Genomic DNA, 19843 nt, shown 5'->3' on the forward strand with positions numbered 1-19843 from the left:
ACTTTCATATAACGTTGTATGTATGAATTTTTGTTATGATATATGCGAAGAAGATTGCTGGTACTCGACTATGATGATTAAAAATTCGAATAATTTTTTTTAGTTATTGTGTGCAAAAATATTTTGAAACTTAAATTCTGTTTTAATCAAGATTGAAATTCCGCAATAAAATTCTATTTAAATGAAAATTTAATAAAATTTTGTGAAATCAACGTACAACTGACTGCTTTTTATGTGTATACAACAGCATTACCATCATTACAAAAATATCATAGAATATAATTAGTTAATATTAGTCAGGTCTTTCTTATACACTTCTCATTGCAAAAGCTATTAAATTTAAATATTAATTTGACAGATTCGGAAAGTAATTTGACAGATTGTGTTTACTCTTTTTTTATATATTAGATCAATTTACGTATTGTCATTTACCGATCTTTTGTTGGTAATTGTATTATTTAATGTATTTGAATGTGTGCTTCAAATTAATTTGTTGATTACTAGATGATGATAAGAGTTTCAATTACGCCATAAAGAGAATGACACTGCCAGTTTCACTTATAACTATTAATATATGTTCATATAAGTATGTAGTGGAATACGAGTATAATAAAAGTAGCAATTACTCGTTTTAAAGTTTAAAAGAATTATTAGGTCTTTGTACATTTCGCGCATTGTAAAGAATAACGACATAACTCAAAAATATAGTCTCGACTTCCGAAATTTAAAATATTTATAGTCGTATGTAAATTACTATCAATGGTTAAGAAACGCTGGTATCGAACTATTCTACAAATATATGAACCAATATTCTGTATTATTTTGTTACAGGGCAGCTTTATATATAATTATAATAACAGTAGCCTTGCGACTCAGCATTTTGACTTATGTCATTGTTCTCACAAATGTGCGATTTGTGTTCTTTGGCCGTTGTACTTTCCTTTCGTATACCCTTACTATACTAGTGCATATTCAAGCTCTTGTCTTTAGAACTTTGGCGGCGTTTTTAAAAAAGCAAATGTACAAAACGCCCACTAATTGCAATGATTTGTAATTGATGAAGAGGGAGAAAAAAAGGAAAAAAAATGTCAACATTTTATCAAAATGATTTTGTCGGTGTGCTAAAAATTTTTAATTAATAAAAATATTTATCGCGTTTTTAAATCTACATATACACATACAAATTTATTTTTATATTTTTAAATTGAAAAAAGGATCCGAATACAAAAAAAAAATTAGATTAGAGCAAAAATTTTCCGAATTAATTAAACTATGTATGGCAATTCAGTATTATCAATTAGATTGCAATTTTCTGATTAGTTAGAACTGCAAAATGTTGTTGACATTTTAATAAAGCAATTTTTATTTCAATTAACTAAGTTTGAAAATTTTTCAATGTTTGGTTTGAACACAATGTCTCTGAAACTGACAAAATACCAAAATATTCATTCTATTTTTTTATGGTTTCTATGGTGTTGAATTATTAATTGCTTTTTACTGAGCTATTGTGGTTCTATTTATTTTATTTTCTATTTTATTAAAAAAAAAAAATACATTAAAAATATTTTTTTGAATTCCGGAATTCTTGTTACCACAAATGATTTCATATTTGCGATAATAAAATTTAAATAAATAAAATTTATGATGATTTTAAAAGCATTTTATACAACATACCTGCATATTTTTGAATATGTACAAGTATGTACATATGTTTGCTACTCTATAAAATATACACACATATTTTGAATAGCTAGATACCTAATTATTTTAATTAAATTTTTTGTTTTGTAAGAGTATATTTTAACAAAAAATATGTCATCTAGTTGAATAAAAAAGTTTTTTTCACATTCCAGGTGCTAAGTAAACTTGTTTGTATTTACAGTTATTTACAAAGTGGGATAAGGTAAAAATTTCATTCATCTTTAGTAATTAATCAAATTATCATAAATCAAGTCTATTATATATACTAACAAAAGAATTTCAAAGAAGAAAGAGAAAGTGTTTTTGAATAACGCCAAAGAAAAGTGGGAGCATATAACAAGAAAAAAAAAATCGATTTTTGACGGTGCGATCAGTACGTCATAACTGAAAGTTTTATTGTGAATTTTCTAAATAATATATTTGCATATTATGAATTAGATGAAAGGATTGAAGATTTAAAATATAAAGGAAGTTAGTAATATTCCGGTTGATATGGTTTAAAAAATAAAAAATTTGATTCTTCGTGTAGTTTATAATTTTGAAAATCAGTATGAAATTTCAAAAAAAAAAATCGACTGCCGATTTCTTTAAATGTAGTCTAAGATGAAATATTGGAAATTAGTACAAGTCCAGTTGGAGGGGCTTAATTTCACAAAAAAGCTTACTGAAACATTACATTGTTTGACAGCATTTTGAATATATGCGTGTATACAAAATATCGACAAGTTCTATTAATTATTATTTTAAAATTGACCAAAGATTTAGAATCAGCCCCTGTATAAATATTTTAATCGAAATTAGATGTTTCTGTACATTCCTAAATATACATGCACGAGGAGTAATTCCATTAAAAATTTGGTACGTGAAATTTAAATTTGGTCACTATAACTCTATACATTATGCAAGGTTATCGTTAAACAAAAAGAGATGGTTTTTATCTTGGATAATCATAATTAGAATAGACAATAAGTTTTCCTATAAAATTGATTCCAAATCATTATGATAAAGCACAAACCACTCCTGAAAATGAACTACTCGTAATATCACATATATTATATCACAATGGAGAGGAATTAAAAATACCTTGCTCATGGGACAGACGCATATGTGTACAAAACATATTGCTGGTTAGATAATTGTAACTAATACGTAAGTACAATATAAATGTATAAATAGCTTTAATCAAGGTATATGTATTAGGTCAGGTAGGTTAAGTCTCATATCCAAATTTTCCAATAATCAAAAAAAATTAAAAAACATAAAATTTTCAATTATATAACAATAATTATTTTCATGCAGCATAAGTTTTTCTTACCTCTGACATCTTCTTATTAGGTTTTTTCACATTATACCACCCCCTTTGGGGTAGCATTGCAATTTTGATAACTTGATCAAGTTTTTAATTATACATTAAGCTTTTTTTTTACAATTTTACAATTTTAATTTCACACTTAAAAAATATGCAAATATTTTTAGTAAGCAAGTACTTTATTTTTTGTAATTTAAATACTTTGTTCGAATTCTAAAATAACAAAATAAAATCATATTGTAGTTTACATACATCATATTATTGCAGTGCACACATACACTAAAATTATATTCTAAATTCTTTCTTTTTTAAATTAGCTTTTACAAATTAAGGCAGTAAATTTTGTTACACTACATAAAACGATAGTTATAGGAGCAGTGTATAAATAACCTATAAGTACTGATGCTTCATTTTCCAATTCTTTTTTATTTAATTTTTGTAATTCTTTGAAAAGAACCCCAGTTATATAAATGTCTATTGTAAGCAGAGGTTTTTGTCAATTGATTTTTCCATATTCAATATTACAAATGTCAGTCTTATGGTTATGATGGTTGTATCAACTAGTTTCTTATCGTAACTGTGGGTTGAGTAAACATCCATTGTCGGACGGAACTTCAGTTATGCCGTGGTTCTTTAAACTTTTGTCCGTCATTATTATGTTATTTTATAAAATGCATGAAACGAAAAGGTGACAGAAACTACTAGCAAAAGTACATACGCACAGAGTATGTATCTACTTATGTAAATTCCTATGAAAAAAAATTTAGTGCAATGACAGTCATTCAAAAATTTGTCTACACGAACAACGAAAACAAACAAATGAGGTTGTAAACACCTAATATTTTGGTAATTGTAATTTCGAGGTACATTTTTATTCGACATATTTCATATACAACATGCACATGTATAGGCATACCACAATAGCATGTTCTATTAATTTTCAAAAATAATAGAAAAATATAACAAAATTAATAATTGAACCAACAATTTAATTAGTTTGCCATTGAGGGTGTTCAGTGTGTTCCAAATAGTGTACTTTATTGTTGTTGTGGGGTTTTTTCACTTTTTGTTTCGGAATTTTTGTTTTCTTTTTTTTTTTTGGAAATAATTATTAAATTTAAATGTATTTACGCGTAATGTATTTGAGTACTAATCGTGACATACATTTGTACATTATATTTTACGACAATGACATAATTATATTTAGATCGGAATAATGAGAGTAAAATTTCGCTCATTTGCAGCAAACAGTGAAACGTTTTTTTTAAGGCAACTTAGCAAAATTTCCCTAGCTTGAAATTGTTGCTTTGAAACTTAATATAAATAAATTAGGAAGAGTAAATGTAAAACATTTACATATGTATGTATGTATATCCAGTTCTGAATATTTCGGAATGCCATTTAATATTATTAGCACATTTAATTCTGGTAATGGTGTATGGTTGTGCAAATCTTAGAGTAGTGTTATGTATGAATATGGAAAATTTTAATTTTTACTCTTGTTAATAAACACATACATATACATATCTAGACACATATGATTTGTTACAATTTAAATTTGGAATTTGTTTTTATATTTAAACTGGTTTTTATCGTAATTAAGGATCTTCTACTTTCAAACAGAAAATAATTTTTTTTATATATGTATATAAGATTAATTAAGATAAATATGTATTATTTAAGAACAATTTTCAAGCGATTTTATTCAAAAAACGAAAAAATGGTTTTGACTATTAAAATTGACATAAATTTGACATTAAAAATGACAACAAATTGTTAATAGTACTAAAATTTTTTCTTATAAAATTGTTTATTTCGTAACTTTTATTATAATGGTAAATGTTTGTTATAGAGTTATTGAGGTTAAGTTAGATTTTTTTGATCATGTTAGAAAGAGTAAACTGCATTATTATAAAATAATTTATATGTATGAATAAAAGTAAACAAAATTCAATAATACCTACATAACATGTGTATACATACATACAGTATGTCAATATACAATGGCAAATATATTTGACATGGCTATTTATTTGGTACATTATCGTGCGTTTTAATTAATTTTTTTTTTTCGAAAAAACGAGTTTTAAATACGAAAAGAAAAAAAGTTCAAAGTTGGTAGGGCAAACGTAAACATATATACATACATATGTTAGTAAATTATTTACATTTTTATTTTTAAATTATTTATTGTTTTAATAGAAAATTTTTGTTTGATTTTGATAATTTGAAATTTAATTGGCATTGTATAATGTAAATGTATGTGTGTATGTAGGCATAACTTTCAATATTTCATTGGTTTTTGTTTAAATTAACAGTATAATGTGCGATATGCACATGATTAATTATACTCATACATACATAGGCTTACATAATTATGCATACATATGTATGCCTACACTTTATTTATACATTTATATTCAAAAATTTCGGTTAAACTTTACTGCCTGATTCAAATTACATTTTATTGTTTTTTATAACAATTATAACAATGATATAACAATTTTCAAATTTTAAAATTTTTTTAAATTCGTAACGCAGTCTTACAAAAAGTTTTATTATCCAAAATAAAATAAACTTAAATTTAATTGTAACACCTTGTTTTTTCATAATATTATCCGGAAATACTTAAGTATAATGAAAACGCATAATCAAGTCTGACATACAATTTTAAATAAACGTAATAATATTTTAGTTATAAGTCATAAAGTATGTATCTTTGAGCATCACACTAAAAAACAAATAAACAAATCCGGGTAGGATGATTACACTTTTACAAAAATTCAATTTTTTGTAATTCCTACTTGTTTCTTATTTACTAATTTTCAAAAATTTTCTTCAATTTCAATTTTACATAACACATGCGTTTATGAATATTAAATACGTTAATAATATCAAAATACCGTTTACAAACAAAAAATAATGTATATCGTGCGATTATACCGCGTTCACAACGATTTTATCCGTAACACGATAAAAAGTAAACTGCGAGAATGGATTTTCCATTTTTTTTTACGAAATTTAGAAAAAAAGAAAAAAGAAAAATACGCACATACAGTGGATGACATTAAAATTTTATTTTATTTTAATCTTAAACGAGAATTAAAAGAGAAACGGACAAATATTCCGAAAAATGCAAATAAAGAAAAATCGCTAATAAACTCTAGCATTAAAACTATGGTAATAATACGGTAAGTATTATTATACAATTACAGTTATAATAATTGCTTAGAATTGCTGTGACCCCTGAGAACTTTCTCATGTGACCCCTGAGTTGGCAATGTTCCGTTAGGAGAGCCATGAACATTCTCACTTGGTTCATGCTCATTCGAATTATTTTCCTATAATACTTCTGGTTATAATTGCTTAAAAGCTCCGAGACCTGTCTTAAACCAGGATAGATTCACCATAACTAGGATCCCGCCTTATCTATCTCCTTTCCGAGCTCCTTCCGAATTATTGCTCCTGCGACTCAATTCCACAAAATGGTTATAAAGATTTTTTAAAGAATTGTAAAATATTGTGCAGTTATTTTTTATTGTCACTGTGTATATCTTTTTTTTAAATAAAACGAATAAGATAATAATATAAACATAAAAATAATAATGAGATATGATTGTAATATTATTGGTTTATGGAAAGGGAAGCAAAAATAAAGAAAATATAAAAAATAAAAATTAAAATTAAAAAGCGTAATGGAAAAAATGTAAAATAAGATTTACAATCTACTAGTCGATATTCTGTTCCATAGTCTCATACTATTTAAAATACTGATAATTTTTAATAACAATTTTTTTTTTGTCGTTTTAACTGCTCTTGAGATTTACTTTATTGGGTGATCATTATAATAATATGAAGCTTTTCTTTATTATTTTTGTAATTAAGTAACATGGCAAGTAACAATACATTTATAACATTAGTAAGCAAGTAACATACATATCAGCAAAAAACACATTACATGTTCAGTTCAGGTAAAACTCTTAAAAAATATTAATAACCTAATGTTTTTAATTATTGAGAGATATGAAAAAAGTTGGACAGGGTCACAACACATCATTTATATCATGTGTACCTAATTTTTTTGGTGTTGTTTTTGGGAATAATTTAAAATTGAGGTTTTGTTTTTATTCGTGTAGAGTATGGTGAAACTGTGAGAGTGTAATATTAAATTTTTTCTGATAAAGAGAACATATTACATAAATAAGATCAAATGATGAATTCTTGTCAAGCATAATAATTCCAAAGCACGTTCTATACACACGTTGTAGAAATAAATGCTTCACTGAGGTTAATAGCCTAGCCTCACAGTATATTTTCTTCTTTAGTCTTTGAAGTGGGATGAGTTTTTCTCTTTTTAGGCAACTGTATATTTTCTCTCACTATTCCGTAACTTGATTTTGAAGATGATGAGTTCAGTCCGTATTTCAAAACAGTTAATGATATTTTGAGAAAAAATCTAGTTAAAAATATGAAAAATTTGATTTAAATGTGTTTTGAAAAGTTAATTGAAACAATTGAGATCCATAATCAGGCTATTTGAAAGTAAAATGAACACCTTCAATATCTTTGTTGTGTTCAATATTTTGAACACAACAAACACAATTGTAGGTCTTTATTAATTAATATAAAATTTTGTTGGATACATTGTTTCTATATGAGTATACATATGAGTATATTGATTTATTTTGTAAGGTTCTTAGAAATTATGAATAATTCGGGAAATTTATGAATCATACGCATAAATATAAGAACTTAATCACTTCAGTTATGGTAAACCCCAAGATACTTTTGTACATATACAGTTATTCAATAAAAGAAAAAAAAATATATAAATTAAAAGGATCATAAAATATTATTAAAACTTATTTATAGATTGTTTAAAACTATTAAAATGCACACCCGAACTGAAACTAGGTGTATTCAGCAGTAAGTTGCTAAAAAAATCAAATTGAAATTAAGACAGAACTAAATCTTCAATTAATTTATTCAGCAATAAAAATTTCAATTGCTGAACAACTCATAGTGTTATTAATTTCATATTTTTAGAGTCGACAATCCTTGCTGTCCAAAATGCAGGAATACGGTATAACTACACAATTCAGCTTATAAATGTGAATTGCTGAATTGTGTATTAATACCGTATTACTGCATTTTGGGAGTAAAGGAATATACTATAAGGTTTTATCGTGTTGAAGCAAATTAGAAATTTCGACAAAACTAATATTATATAAAAATAAGATTGCCATTGGTATCATATCTCTTTTATTTGAGTTTTTGGTTTTACTTTTCAACTTTTTCTTTATACAGTGAAATTTTTCTTTAAGGCATATTTTGTTTCTTTATAATATTACCTATATGTATAAATTTATTGCTGTTGTTTTTCTTTTTCTTTGTGCCAGTCTCTCGGTTATTTACATTTTGTTATGTTATATTAGTTAAATGTGATATCATATATTCGTATCCAATTCGTAGATATTTTCTGAAGCTATTTTAAAAAGAAAATAAAACTTACCAAACAAAAGAAGAATAAAAGAACAAAAATATAAAACGAGGATAGATTCATACATTATATAGAGTTGTGTTTGTTTCTGCCAATACTGGGATAAAAGTGCATTTCAGAAATTTGTAAAGTGTTTAACGTGATAGTATAAATATCCTGTTGTAAAATTTAGCTGAACGACTTCTAAATATAAATTACTTATAAGCTTTATTAAATTATAAGCTGAATTGAATGATAACTCAGTATTAATGCAAAATCGGTGCAATGAGAATTGAATGAAAACAATTTTTGGAGGTCACCTTAACTGCTTATGTTTGGCGAACTGATTTTATATTGTTCTTGCAATTATAGGTTGGCAGTAGGTAGTAGGTAATAGGCCATTCTTTTTGTGGTGCGCACCGTCACACTGCTACCAATATTATAAGAGAATATTGTATTGTAACCGTTAAAGACACAGATGTAACATGGTGTTCACCAAGTATACAGCCTTTTTCTTCTTCTGATTTTTAATTAAATGTTTATAACCAGGAGTCGCCATACGTACATATACTGCGAACTTACGCAGAGTTGTAAAGCAAATTGATATTTGGAGAGCAATTTAAAAGTTTTTGTGGATTTCTTAATACTGGAAAACCTTAAAATACTTTTTTTAAAGTGTGTTCAATTTGATTTTAGAAAAAATACCACTTTGTGTTTGGTGCCAACATTATGGTGTCAATACTTCAAGGAATAAGTACTCTTATTGCCTTATAGTTTAAATACAATGTTATAAACAAATTACGAAATATATAATGCTATTAAAAACATAATTCACACGGGTATAAATATATGTAATAAGTAAGTAAATATAAGTAAAAACTTTTAGCCTGATGGTGATATGATAACGGAAGAGAAAATTAAGATAAAAATTTTGATTTATGTACATTATGTGTGCCTCTGTGTGTTTATTGTTTTATTTATGTAACTAAGTATACGTATATATGTACATAATGTATACATACATAACATTGTTTGCCTATGTGAAATATCCACTAAAGTTGATGCGTTTATAAATTAAAATGATATGATCGTGACATTTAAATGTAAATATGCGAACATACGAGCATACATACATACATACGTACTGGTATATATCCATATACATATATGAATATTCATATTATCTATAATCATCTATAAATGTCTGTATAGGCGAATGTTTAATATTTTCAACTTTTTTTTTATAAGTACATATTATAAGAAATTAAAAATTTTGCAGATTCAAGCTTAATATTTTATGAAAATCAACTAAGAAGAAAATTATATGTATGTGCTTTGTATGTGTATATATATTTGCTCTTTGCATAAATTAATTTTAACACTTTTTGGAAATTATTTTCCTAATTATTAAATTGAAAATTGAGAAATTAAATTTTTTCTTTCAATTTATTGCTTTTTACTTGCTGTAAGATAAAAATATTTTTTTAAGTTTAATGTGCCTCAGCTAATAGATTTAAAAATCCCTGACATGAAAATTGTGTTACTTCACAATTCAACAGAATTAGAAATGATAAGCTGACTTGTGTAGCCATTGAATTGAATATTATAGGATTGAAGGATCAAACCTACGGTTTCTAAAATATAGCGCATTTCTTTTTTAAGTTTGGCTCTACCGATTGTGTAAAAATTTTCTTATTACAATGTAGGAGAAAATTTTAGAGTTATATTTTGAAAAACATTGCACCAATATTCAATTAAAGCTAAATAGGCTTTAGGTTAAAGAGTGCTAATGCTGGATAATGGTTCACGTGTCATATTTAAATGTAGTTGCAAAAGGCTTGTTAACGTTACACGTTCATTAAATTTGCTACGGGGTTAATGAAAAGTAGTATTGAGAGAAACGTACATTTATTTAATATTGGGATATTGAGGAATATGCGTATATTGTCTACACATTTTTTATAAAATCAATAAAAAATTTCGTTTGGAATTGTGCTTTTAGGTAATTAAAACAATTAACATCGAGATTAAAATTTTTTTGCAGCATATTTTCGTTGTAATATTTCGCAAGCATCGAGTAACTCATTAATAGCTGATGTTGAACAATCATTTTCAAAGTTTGGATCAACACAAGATTTACGTATCACATCACATGCCAATAAAATATGATTCAAAATTTGTATAAAGTTATTTGTTTTGCCATTAAAAGTTTCAAATACAAAATTTTTATTATCTACATGAGGACCTTGTACGGTGTATGTTGCTGCAGATGATTGCCCTAAAGATTGAGTTCGTTTAGGGGAACTAATTTGAGATTCATTGAATTTTTCATTATTTTCGTTTTTAGTGGATTCAATATGATAAATCTTTTGCTTTTTGTTATTTCCGTCATTCATTGGTTTTCTATTACATTTTGGAACCGATTCAAAATATTCGTTTGGTGATTTTGAGGACGGTTGCACTTTACAAGATCGTTTTTGTTTTAATGCGAACATTAATTTTTGTATTCTGTATTTTAAAAATAAAATTTTATTTTTTAATTCAATATCCGTCATTCTTATTAACTGTTTAGGGGTGACTTCTAGAAGTTCACAGATTATATTGAATTCATGTAAGATTCGTGCAACTTTATGTCTGTTATAATTTTCAATTGGCTCGGCAGCTATTGAAGAAATTTTATCTTCAAGGGATTTCTGTGACATCATTCTAATTTCATGTGTGTGGAAAAATAACGTACAAAAAAATATATTTTATTAATAAAAAATTTTTTTCTTTTAATTGGAAATTTAAATTGTCAAGAAAATGTCAAAATCTGTAAAAGATGATTTTAATTTAAAACAAAAAATTTGAAAATATTTTTTTAGAGGAGAGAAACTGTTTACACAATGTTGAATGTGACAAATGGTATATAAGAACAATTTTGTACTAAGCTATTAGCAGAGAACGCTACCCCCCAAAAGTCGCCAATGTTCAGTCAGAAGATCCGAGCGGATTTTCACTTTCTTCTTGTTTATTACTCCAATTCTTCAGTAACGTTTCAAATCATAGTCAACAGAACCTTTTGGATTACTGCAACTCTGGTCGATTTCTCCATAGTTCCGATTTGCCCTCTTTAATTTCCTCTTAATTTTGAAAATCGCTTTCGGCCGTCTGAAATTAACCCGTATCGCGTGTGTGGTACTTACCCGAATTTTTTATTTATATAAATATGCGCGTTAATGTGATTTTGACGTAAATTTTACGGAATATAAGTTCATTTAGGTGATTGAAAAAAGTAGGTACAACAGTATTGCGCTAACGATTTCCTTCGATGGGATTCCACCTTGCCGTGGTGAAGGGAATGATGTAGGGTCAATGATCTTGAGAACGGTGTCGGCGGATACCACGACTCTGGTGTCTGGCAGGTGTAACTATGCCGACAAGGTCGAAAATGAGACCTGAATACCAAAAGAATCTACTGGGCATAAAGTAACGGCATAAGCTTACCTTCAATAAGTCCCCCCCTCAGCGGTGCAGGTGGCAGATGGTACCTGCGCTTCCTGGAGCAGGGACAATCAAACTGGCGGAAGAAAGGAAGAGGCCTATTGGAGACGTACCTCCACTGGCTCCGGGGGGCGAGCGGGGACGTGAGTCCTTGACACCCCAAGAAGAGCAGGCCTAAAGAAGAAAGACGGCTGAAAGAAGGGAATTCACCCCATACCCTCCACCTCGAAAACAGAACCGGGCACTAGCTATGCCACGGCCGCCAAAATTGTGAAGGTGGCAGTTCTGTCGAGAGAATACCCCTCCATTATTGTGACCCAGCAGGAGCTCACCCAGCTGGAGGAGGCGATAATCGACAAGGTAGCCAAGGGCTGGGTAACATCATCAATTTGAGGGAATGCACTTCAGGCCCGGGATGGTACTCGTCGATTGTGCAGATGAGGAGACAGCTGAATGGCTGATCAAGCGAGCGCCAGTTCTGGGTACATGGAGCGCACCAGAATTGATGGCAAGGAAGGGAGATGACATCCCTAAGCCTTGTGTAATCACTGTCTTTGTCCCCAGGAGCGGGGGCCAAGCCCGGGTCTGGAAGCTGATGGAGCAGTGAGAGGATGGTTGCGGAAAGGTTCCCCAAAGAGGGATCGATAACTCTTCCGCGGAAGCCATCAGGCGGGTCGGTCACATTCTGCGGTACCGGTTCAGGAAAATCCCTGTACACGGGCTCAGAATAGGGCAGCCCGAAAGAACGGGGTTGGTGAAATCCTTGACGGGCCGGGTAGAATCGCCACGGGAGACATATGATTTTAAAAAGGAATGGGCGAACGAGGGGGGTCTTTCCGAGGGATATGAAACCCCGGATGAGGGGCGTCCCCCTTCATTAACGACGGAGGCGATGGTGGAGGACCTGGGGCTAACCCTTCTAAATCTTAGGGAGTCCTTCCCAGAAAATGACGTCCCGATGGCAGGGGAAGATCACCCTGCCAGTCAACTCAACAAATGAGGGACGAAGGCACCAGGGTCGCAGAGCAGCTTCGGCTGTTCTGGCAAGGATGTTCACCAAGGAACATCTGGGCATAGCCATTATACAGGTGCCCTGGGTATACAGGGGGCACATCAAACGACTGTCAATTAGGGATGCGCAAGTAGTATGGGATTGTGGGCAGGACCGACCCAGGACCTGCATTCTAATTAGAAAAAATATTAGCTTTATTTTACTTTCAGTACATGACAAGGGACCTCACACCTGTCAGGGCCTGCATTAATGTTGGGGGCAAGGACTTGGAGATAGTGCTCGCATCAGCGTACTTTCCGGGGGATGGAGCTTCCCCTCCGCCACCGAAGGTACGGAGGCTTGTGGAGCAGTGCAATAGGAAGAGGTGGCCACTCATCATGGGCTGTGATGCGAATGCGCATCACGTTGCATGGGGGAGCAGCGACACCAATACTAGAGGTGAGTCCTTAATAGAATTTGTAGTTAAAGAAAACCTAGAAATATTTAATATAGGCAATGCCCCAACTTTTGTAACTAGGGTTAGAGAGGTGGAACTGGATATCAAACTCGGCAGTCCGAAAGGAAGGTATCGGGGGAGGTTCCTATGTCAGATCATACAATCATCCGGTTTTGTCTGGGTGGGTTGATGGAGGAGAAATCTTCCTTCAGAAATCCGAGGCGGACAAACTGGGAGGGATACAAAAGGGACCTGGAGACAAAACTGTCGGGCGCCTCGGTTAGAACTGTGGCCAGGCATCCCCTGGTGTTGGAAAGGGCTGTGAAGGAGCTTGGGGGAATTATGGTCGAGGCTTTTGAGTCGAACTGCCCCATTAGTGTGTCAAGGTATTTCACAGATGCACCTTGGTGGCCCCGCGATTGGAAAACCTGATGGTTGGGGTTCGCAGGCTTTTCAATAAAGCTAAGCGAAAAGGTACTTGGGCAGAGTACAAGATGAACTTGACCGCCTACAGCAAGGAGATCCACAGGGCTAAGAGCAGAAGCTTTAGATCATTCTGCGGGAGCACAGCGGAGACGCCGGCGGCTGCGAGGCTGCACAGGGCCCTGGCTAGAGACAGGGTGCCAGTGACTGCTTCTTTAAGGAGGCCGGATGGCGGCTACACGGAGAACGAGGAGCAAAGGGCTCTTCTCCTTCTGGAGGCGCATTTCCCTGGCAGTACTCCGTATGTCGGATCCGTGGCGTGGGAATGAAGGACACCACGTCTGAGGATTGGCGGAGAGCTGCGCGCATAATTACGGAGGAAAGGGTAAGGTGGGCTGTTGGCACTTTCCAGCCCTCCAAGGCGTCGGGAGTAGATGGGATTTCACCAGCAACTCGGGCTGGAGCCAATTATGCCTTTCTTAATAAGAATATTTAGGAGTAGCTTGGCTCTCGGATACATTCCCGAGTCCTGGCGGGTGGCTAGGGTTGTCTTTATTCCCAAAGTGGGAAGAAGGGACATGGTGCCCAAGTCATTCAGAGCGATTAGTTCTTATTGAAGACGATGGAGAAAATAATTGATAACCATCTCCGGGTGGGCGTGCTGGCGAGAAGGCCGCTGAGCGATTGCCAGCATGCGTGTGGATCAGAGAGGTCGACAGAAACCGCTCTGTTTCGCCTTCATGGGGGCCTTCGACAACACTTCTCATGAGGCGATTGCGGGCGCCCTGAGGTGTAGGGACGTGGATGATGGCACCTCTCTATGGATGTCCAATATGTTAGCTACGAGAGTAGCAGAGACTGCTGTGGGGCAGAGCACCCTAAGAATGCGCGTGGCCAGGGGATGCCCACAGGGTGGGGTTCTGTCCCCGCTAATCTGGAGTTTGGTGCTGGATGAACTTCTTGATGAGCTGTTTCGTTCAGGGAATTGGTGTCCAAGCTTATGCCGATGATATAGTCATCATCGCTAGAGGTAAGTTTGAGGGAACTCTTTGTGATATAGTCCAAAGGGGATTACGGGTAGCCCGGGCCTGGTGCGATACTGTGGGCCTCAGTCTTAATCCTAACAAGACGGCCCTGGTGCCTTTCACTAGAAGAAGAAAGCTGAAGCATCTGCGCACAATATACGTGTGCGGAGCGGCTGTGCAGAGAAAATCGGAGGTCAAATACTTAGGAGTGGTGTTTGATTCCAAGCTTCTTTGACGAAGTCACGAGGAAGCTGTGTGTACACAGCTGCTCTTGATACGGCTAGAAAAAACCTGGAACGATTGCAGAGACTCGGATGCGTCTGCATCACAGGGGCTATGAGAACTTGTCCAACGGCGGCAATGGAGGTGATTTTGGGACTAACCCCTTTGCACCTTGTTGTGGAGATGGCAGCGAAGGCCTAGGGACGACATGGTAAGGAGGTACAGCTTCGAGAAAAATTTTGCTTATTATTAAATTTATTAGATGGTACGCAGATGGGTCAAAGACCAGTATTGGGACGGGTGCGGGGGTATTTGGGCCAAGGACCAAATTCTCCGAAACTATGGGAACTTTTCCGAGTGTGTTTCGGGCTGAGTTGCACGCCATTGAAATGGGCGTGCGGTTCAGCCTGGAAAGGGGGTATCGGGGACAAGAAATAATGATTATGTCGGATAGCCGAGCGGCGATCGGAGAGCTGAACTCGTTTTCAGTATCCTCTGCGGCAGTATGGGACTGTCTTGAGAAGCTCAATGAGTTAGGCAGATGCAACCAGGTTACACTGTGTTGGGTACCGGGTAATGTGGGCGTGGAAGGAAATGAGGCCGCTGATATGCTTGGAAGGAAGGGGGCAAACACACCTCTTCTTGGGCCGGAGCCATTCTGCGTTGGGAATACTATTCGTTGGGAATTAAGGAAGGAATCAGAAAGAAGGCTGTCGGAGCGCTGGAGAAGCTTCCGGGGCTGAGGCAAGCCAAGGAGCTCCTGGGAGATTATGACCAGAAGTAATTTAAGAAAATTATAGAGATGGGCAAGATCCAAGTGAGAGTCCTCACCGGCATTTTGACGGGTCACTGCAGGCTTAGGGGACACCTCGGTCGGCTGGGCCTGGCAAATGAGGATGCTTGCAGATTCTGTGTGGAGAGACCTCGGTGCACCTTCTGTGGGAGTGTGATGCTCTTGCTCATAGGAGGGGGGAGGTGCTGGGAGGCTTTGCTCTAACGGTGGCGGAGTTATGGTCTTCTGGTCCTCACAAGTTGCTTGAGTTCATCAGGAGGGTGGGTCTCGAGTGTGTGTTGTAGGGCATGCCCCGCACTCGGATGGGGGCGCACAATAGATCCTTATACGTGGTCGTGGTGCATTGTTGCCCCCGTTGTACAAATCTACAATTCTACAAATTGCACTAACGATAAGTCTTAATTTTTATAAAATTACAAGCAACACAAAAAAAAATACAATGTGATTTTATGAACCAATTTTTCACTGTTATATAATGTATGCTGGTATGTCAAAATCCAATTTAATACACTTTTACTATACAAAGGCACACCAAATATTTCTATATATGTACATATAATATATACTTGAATTTTTAAAATTCGAATAATTAGCATTAAATTGCAATGAACTTTTGCGCTCATTTCATTTACTCTTTTTTATAAATTTTAATGATGAAATTCTTTGGAAATAAATGTGGATAAAATAGAGTTGGTTTTCTATCTCTGAGGTTATCACATTAACTGTTATTTTTTGTAAAAATTTTATATGTGAATTTATTTTGGCCATGCCACAAATTGTTACGGATCAAGGCTCGGAAACCGATCTAACACTTTTTGCCATATCAACGAAACTAACTGATGAAATTTCTTGAAATTTAATATTTGAGTTCTGGATGTTGACGAAACTAACTGGCGAACTTTTTAGAGAAACTCTACTAAGAGCTAAATTTACATTTAATGGAATTGAAACAATCTTGAAATTGGAAAGAAGTGTTTAAAAGACAATTTCATAATCATTTCTAACACTTTCCCTAAAATAGACAATACATATTGTGGTCGATTATGTGCTGATCACATCAGATTTTTTTTCTTAGAACGAATGTGATTCTTCGATCAGTGTCTGGTAAGTTATTAGGAAGTCTTTATTATTAATTAGGCAATATAGTTCTAAAACAAGTGTGTTATAGCTATCCAAGTAAAAATTCAGTGAAAGTTTGAAAAAATAAGTTAGTAATGGGGCGACAATTTCAGAATGCTATTCAAATACTGGAACAAAATAAAATTGTACACAAAAATAAATGTGATAAATTTTTGGTGTAGTTAGTAAAATTTTTAAAAAACAAAAAAAAAAGAAACGAAACCAAATATTTAATTCAATTATTTTCACAACAATACCTGTATTTAGATTCTTGCAAATCCAAATATAATATGTCTGTAGGTAGGTATTAAGGTATGTACATAAATTTTTTTGTGTTTATATGTATGTATATAGAAAACACCAAACGAGGAAAAAAAGAACATGACAACACCAAAACTAATTACAAAATTTTTCCAGTGCGGTAGCATTTATTTCTCTGAAGAATTTTTTTTTCTCTTTTCAACCCCCCGTGATAATGCTTGTATCCTTAAAAATTTTGTGTTGCTGTTGTTGCCAACATTTTTCTTTAATTCAAACGTTTTATTTAATTTATTATATTTTATCACCTATGCTTTTTTGAAAATTTTGCTGTATAATAAAGATATAAAAATTTCACTTCTACATAATTTTAAAAAAGGGCAATCTTATTTTATCATAATCTGCTTGTGCAGGAAGTTTGAGCTTTTATATTGTACAAATGGAATCCTTATTGTTAAGATTGATTTCATGATTAGATTTATTAACATTTAATAGTAAATAATTTTAGAAAATGTATGTATGAAAATACTGATTCTATATAGATCTAACAGCAGTCAAGAAATTTCTATGTAACTGTCGGAGTGAAAAAAATGCCTACTTTGTAAAACACCGGTGAATCGAACGTAAAACCGAAGTAATTGTATGTGATCTGATTCAATTTGATTAATAAAACTCAAATAATTTGAAAAATAGGTAATCAAGGTATAAAGCGTATCAATTACTTTTTTTATTGGGTGGTCCGGATATGAGACCTTATATGAGATGCTTCAGAATTTTCGTAGGGCGGTAAAGATAAGAGTATTTAGATGAGAATACTCGTGTGGATGGAATACGAATTAGAAAATACCATATGGTTGAGAAAGCCAGAATGACAAAATACCACCCTATGCCCTCATTCCTGGAGGGGCATGTAAGTGATACAAATATTGTTAATTTTGAATTGGGGTCTACATTGAGAATATATACATGTTAGCATTACATTGTATGTAAGTAGTGGTAAATGTAAGAGCCTAAATTTTTTTTAATCAAAACTTTTAGGCTGTTTTAAATAACGTATTAATTCAGAAACGGATGCAAAAAAAAAGACGTTTTTAAGCGATAGTTAATTTTTTTTTATAAATTTTTGAACAAAAGGAAAAATTTAATTAAAACTTTTTAAATGGAACAAAAAAAACACATAAAAGGAAAAAAAAAAAAAAAAAAATTAAGTAATGAGAGAAAAATCGAATTTGTTTTAAAATGTTTTTGTTGTTGTTCGTTTTTCAAGGTTAATGTTTAATTAAGAAGAATTAGCAAAGTTTCTGTAAAAAAAAATTTAATGTATAGGTACAATTTTTTTGCCAGGTTTAAACTTTTTCTTATTTTCAATTCAATCGATACATTAAAATGAAAAATACTTAATTGTTTTCTTAAAAACATTACGCCAAATTCTGTTACATAATTGAAGTGAAGACGATTTTGCATAAAGATCTTGTGTTGTAATTGCGTGCACGCTATAACAAATATTCAATTTCTATATTTTGAAAGTAAACAAGGTTAGGTTGCTCGGCCCTCCGAAGGGTACGCTTAAGTCACTTAGGACCGTTGTGGTGCCGGCCTAGCTCTAGTTCATCAGAAACCGGCCAAGGAAGCATTTACATTCGCTAAGTTTGTGGCTCGCTGCAAAAATTATGACCCAAGATATCTGTGCCTGGAACCCGCCAACGCCGAACGCGAGCATAGCAGGTAGATCAACGCCTCCTCCTCCTCTTCGTCACAGCAGCTCCTAGAAAAATCGTTTTCCGACCGATCTTCCTGTCATGATCGGCAATCAAACAGTATTCAGTAAAATCTCGGCGATTTTTCCAATATCTTTAGTAGAAATGATATTAGACTGAAAGATCTACGATGTAAGACTGTTATCTGTGAAGATACTGACTTTACCATATCACATTATTGCGAAGCCAGCATAAAACCTTCCTAATCGCAACCATATCTGTCTCAGACACACTGTCTGAAATCCGGCAAATGGAAAAAAGCTCAACATCAAATTGCTCACAGTAAACTTTCCCACCCACCTTTCCATCAAGTTTGGATCTATCCAGGTAAAAGTAGATGGATCCGTTCATGACATACTTTGCAACCCGCCAGGTTTATCCTGGCAGGATCGAAGTTGCAAAACTCTTCAGAAATGAAAGCACAGGAGGAACAAAATTAATATTTTCCACGATCAATATGATGCGCGGCTTACAATCGAACTGCGAATTTCGGAACCATCTTTTGGCTCCGTATATATTAAATGGTAGAAATTTAGTAGAAAATGACGTACATAAATTTTAATCTCTTTCGTATTTTAACATTCAAATTGTAAATTTAATAAAATTAGCTTTTGTAACAACAGTAACCATTATCTGAAAAAAAATTGTTTTTTACTGTTATGATGCAAATAATATTAATTTTTTTAAGAATTAACATTTTTGTGTTGAGGATTAAATCAAATTAATTAAAAGCAATTAAAATCAAAGAATTACAAAGAAAAAACAGAAAATCCAATTTTTTATATTCTAGAACTCAAAAACACAAAATTTTAAAATTTAAAGAAAA

General features: G+C 32.8%; 1 protein-coding gene across 3 annotated transcripts in view; it reads right to left on the reverse strand.

Moving 5' to 3' along the window:
* The window catches only part of LOC129607216 (rap guanine nucleotide exchange factor 4), a 92209-nt gene that overhangs the window by 39825 nt on the left and 32541 nt on the right, over window positions 1–19843 (reverse strand). The window contains exon 1 of one of the 3 annotated variants that reach the window (XM_055518028.1): window positions 3017–3204. The exons of the other annotated variants lie outside the window; for them this stretch is intronic. Coding sequence (XP_055374003.1) covers window positions 3017–3073 — 57 coding nt within the window. The 5' untranslated portion in view covers window positions 3074–3204. Of the gene's footprint in view, window positions 1–3016; window positions 3205–19843 lie in introns of those variants that run through there. 3 annotated transcript variants of the gene reach the window in all.

Source organism: Condylostylus longicornis, unplaced genomic scaffold, assembly GCF_029603195.1.
Source record: "Condylostylus longicornis isolate FDR11 unplaced genomic scaffold, ASM2960319v2 ptg000027l, whole genome shotgun sequence".
Lineage (NCBI taxonomy): Eukaryota > Metazoa > Arthropoda > Insecta > Diptera > Dolichopodidae > Condylostylus > Condylostylus longicornis.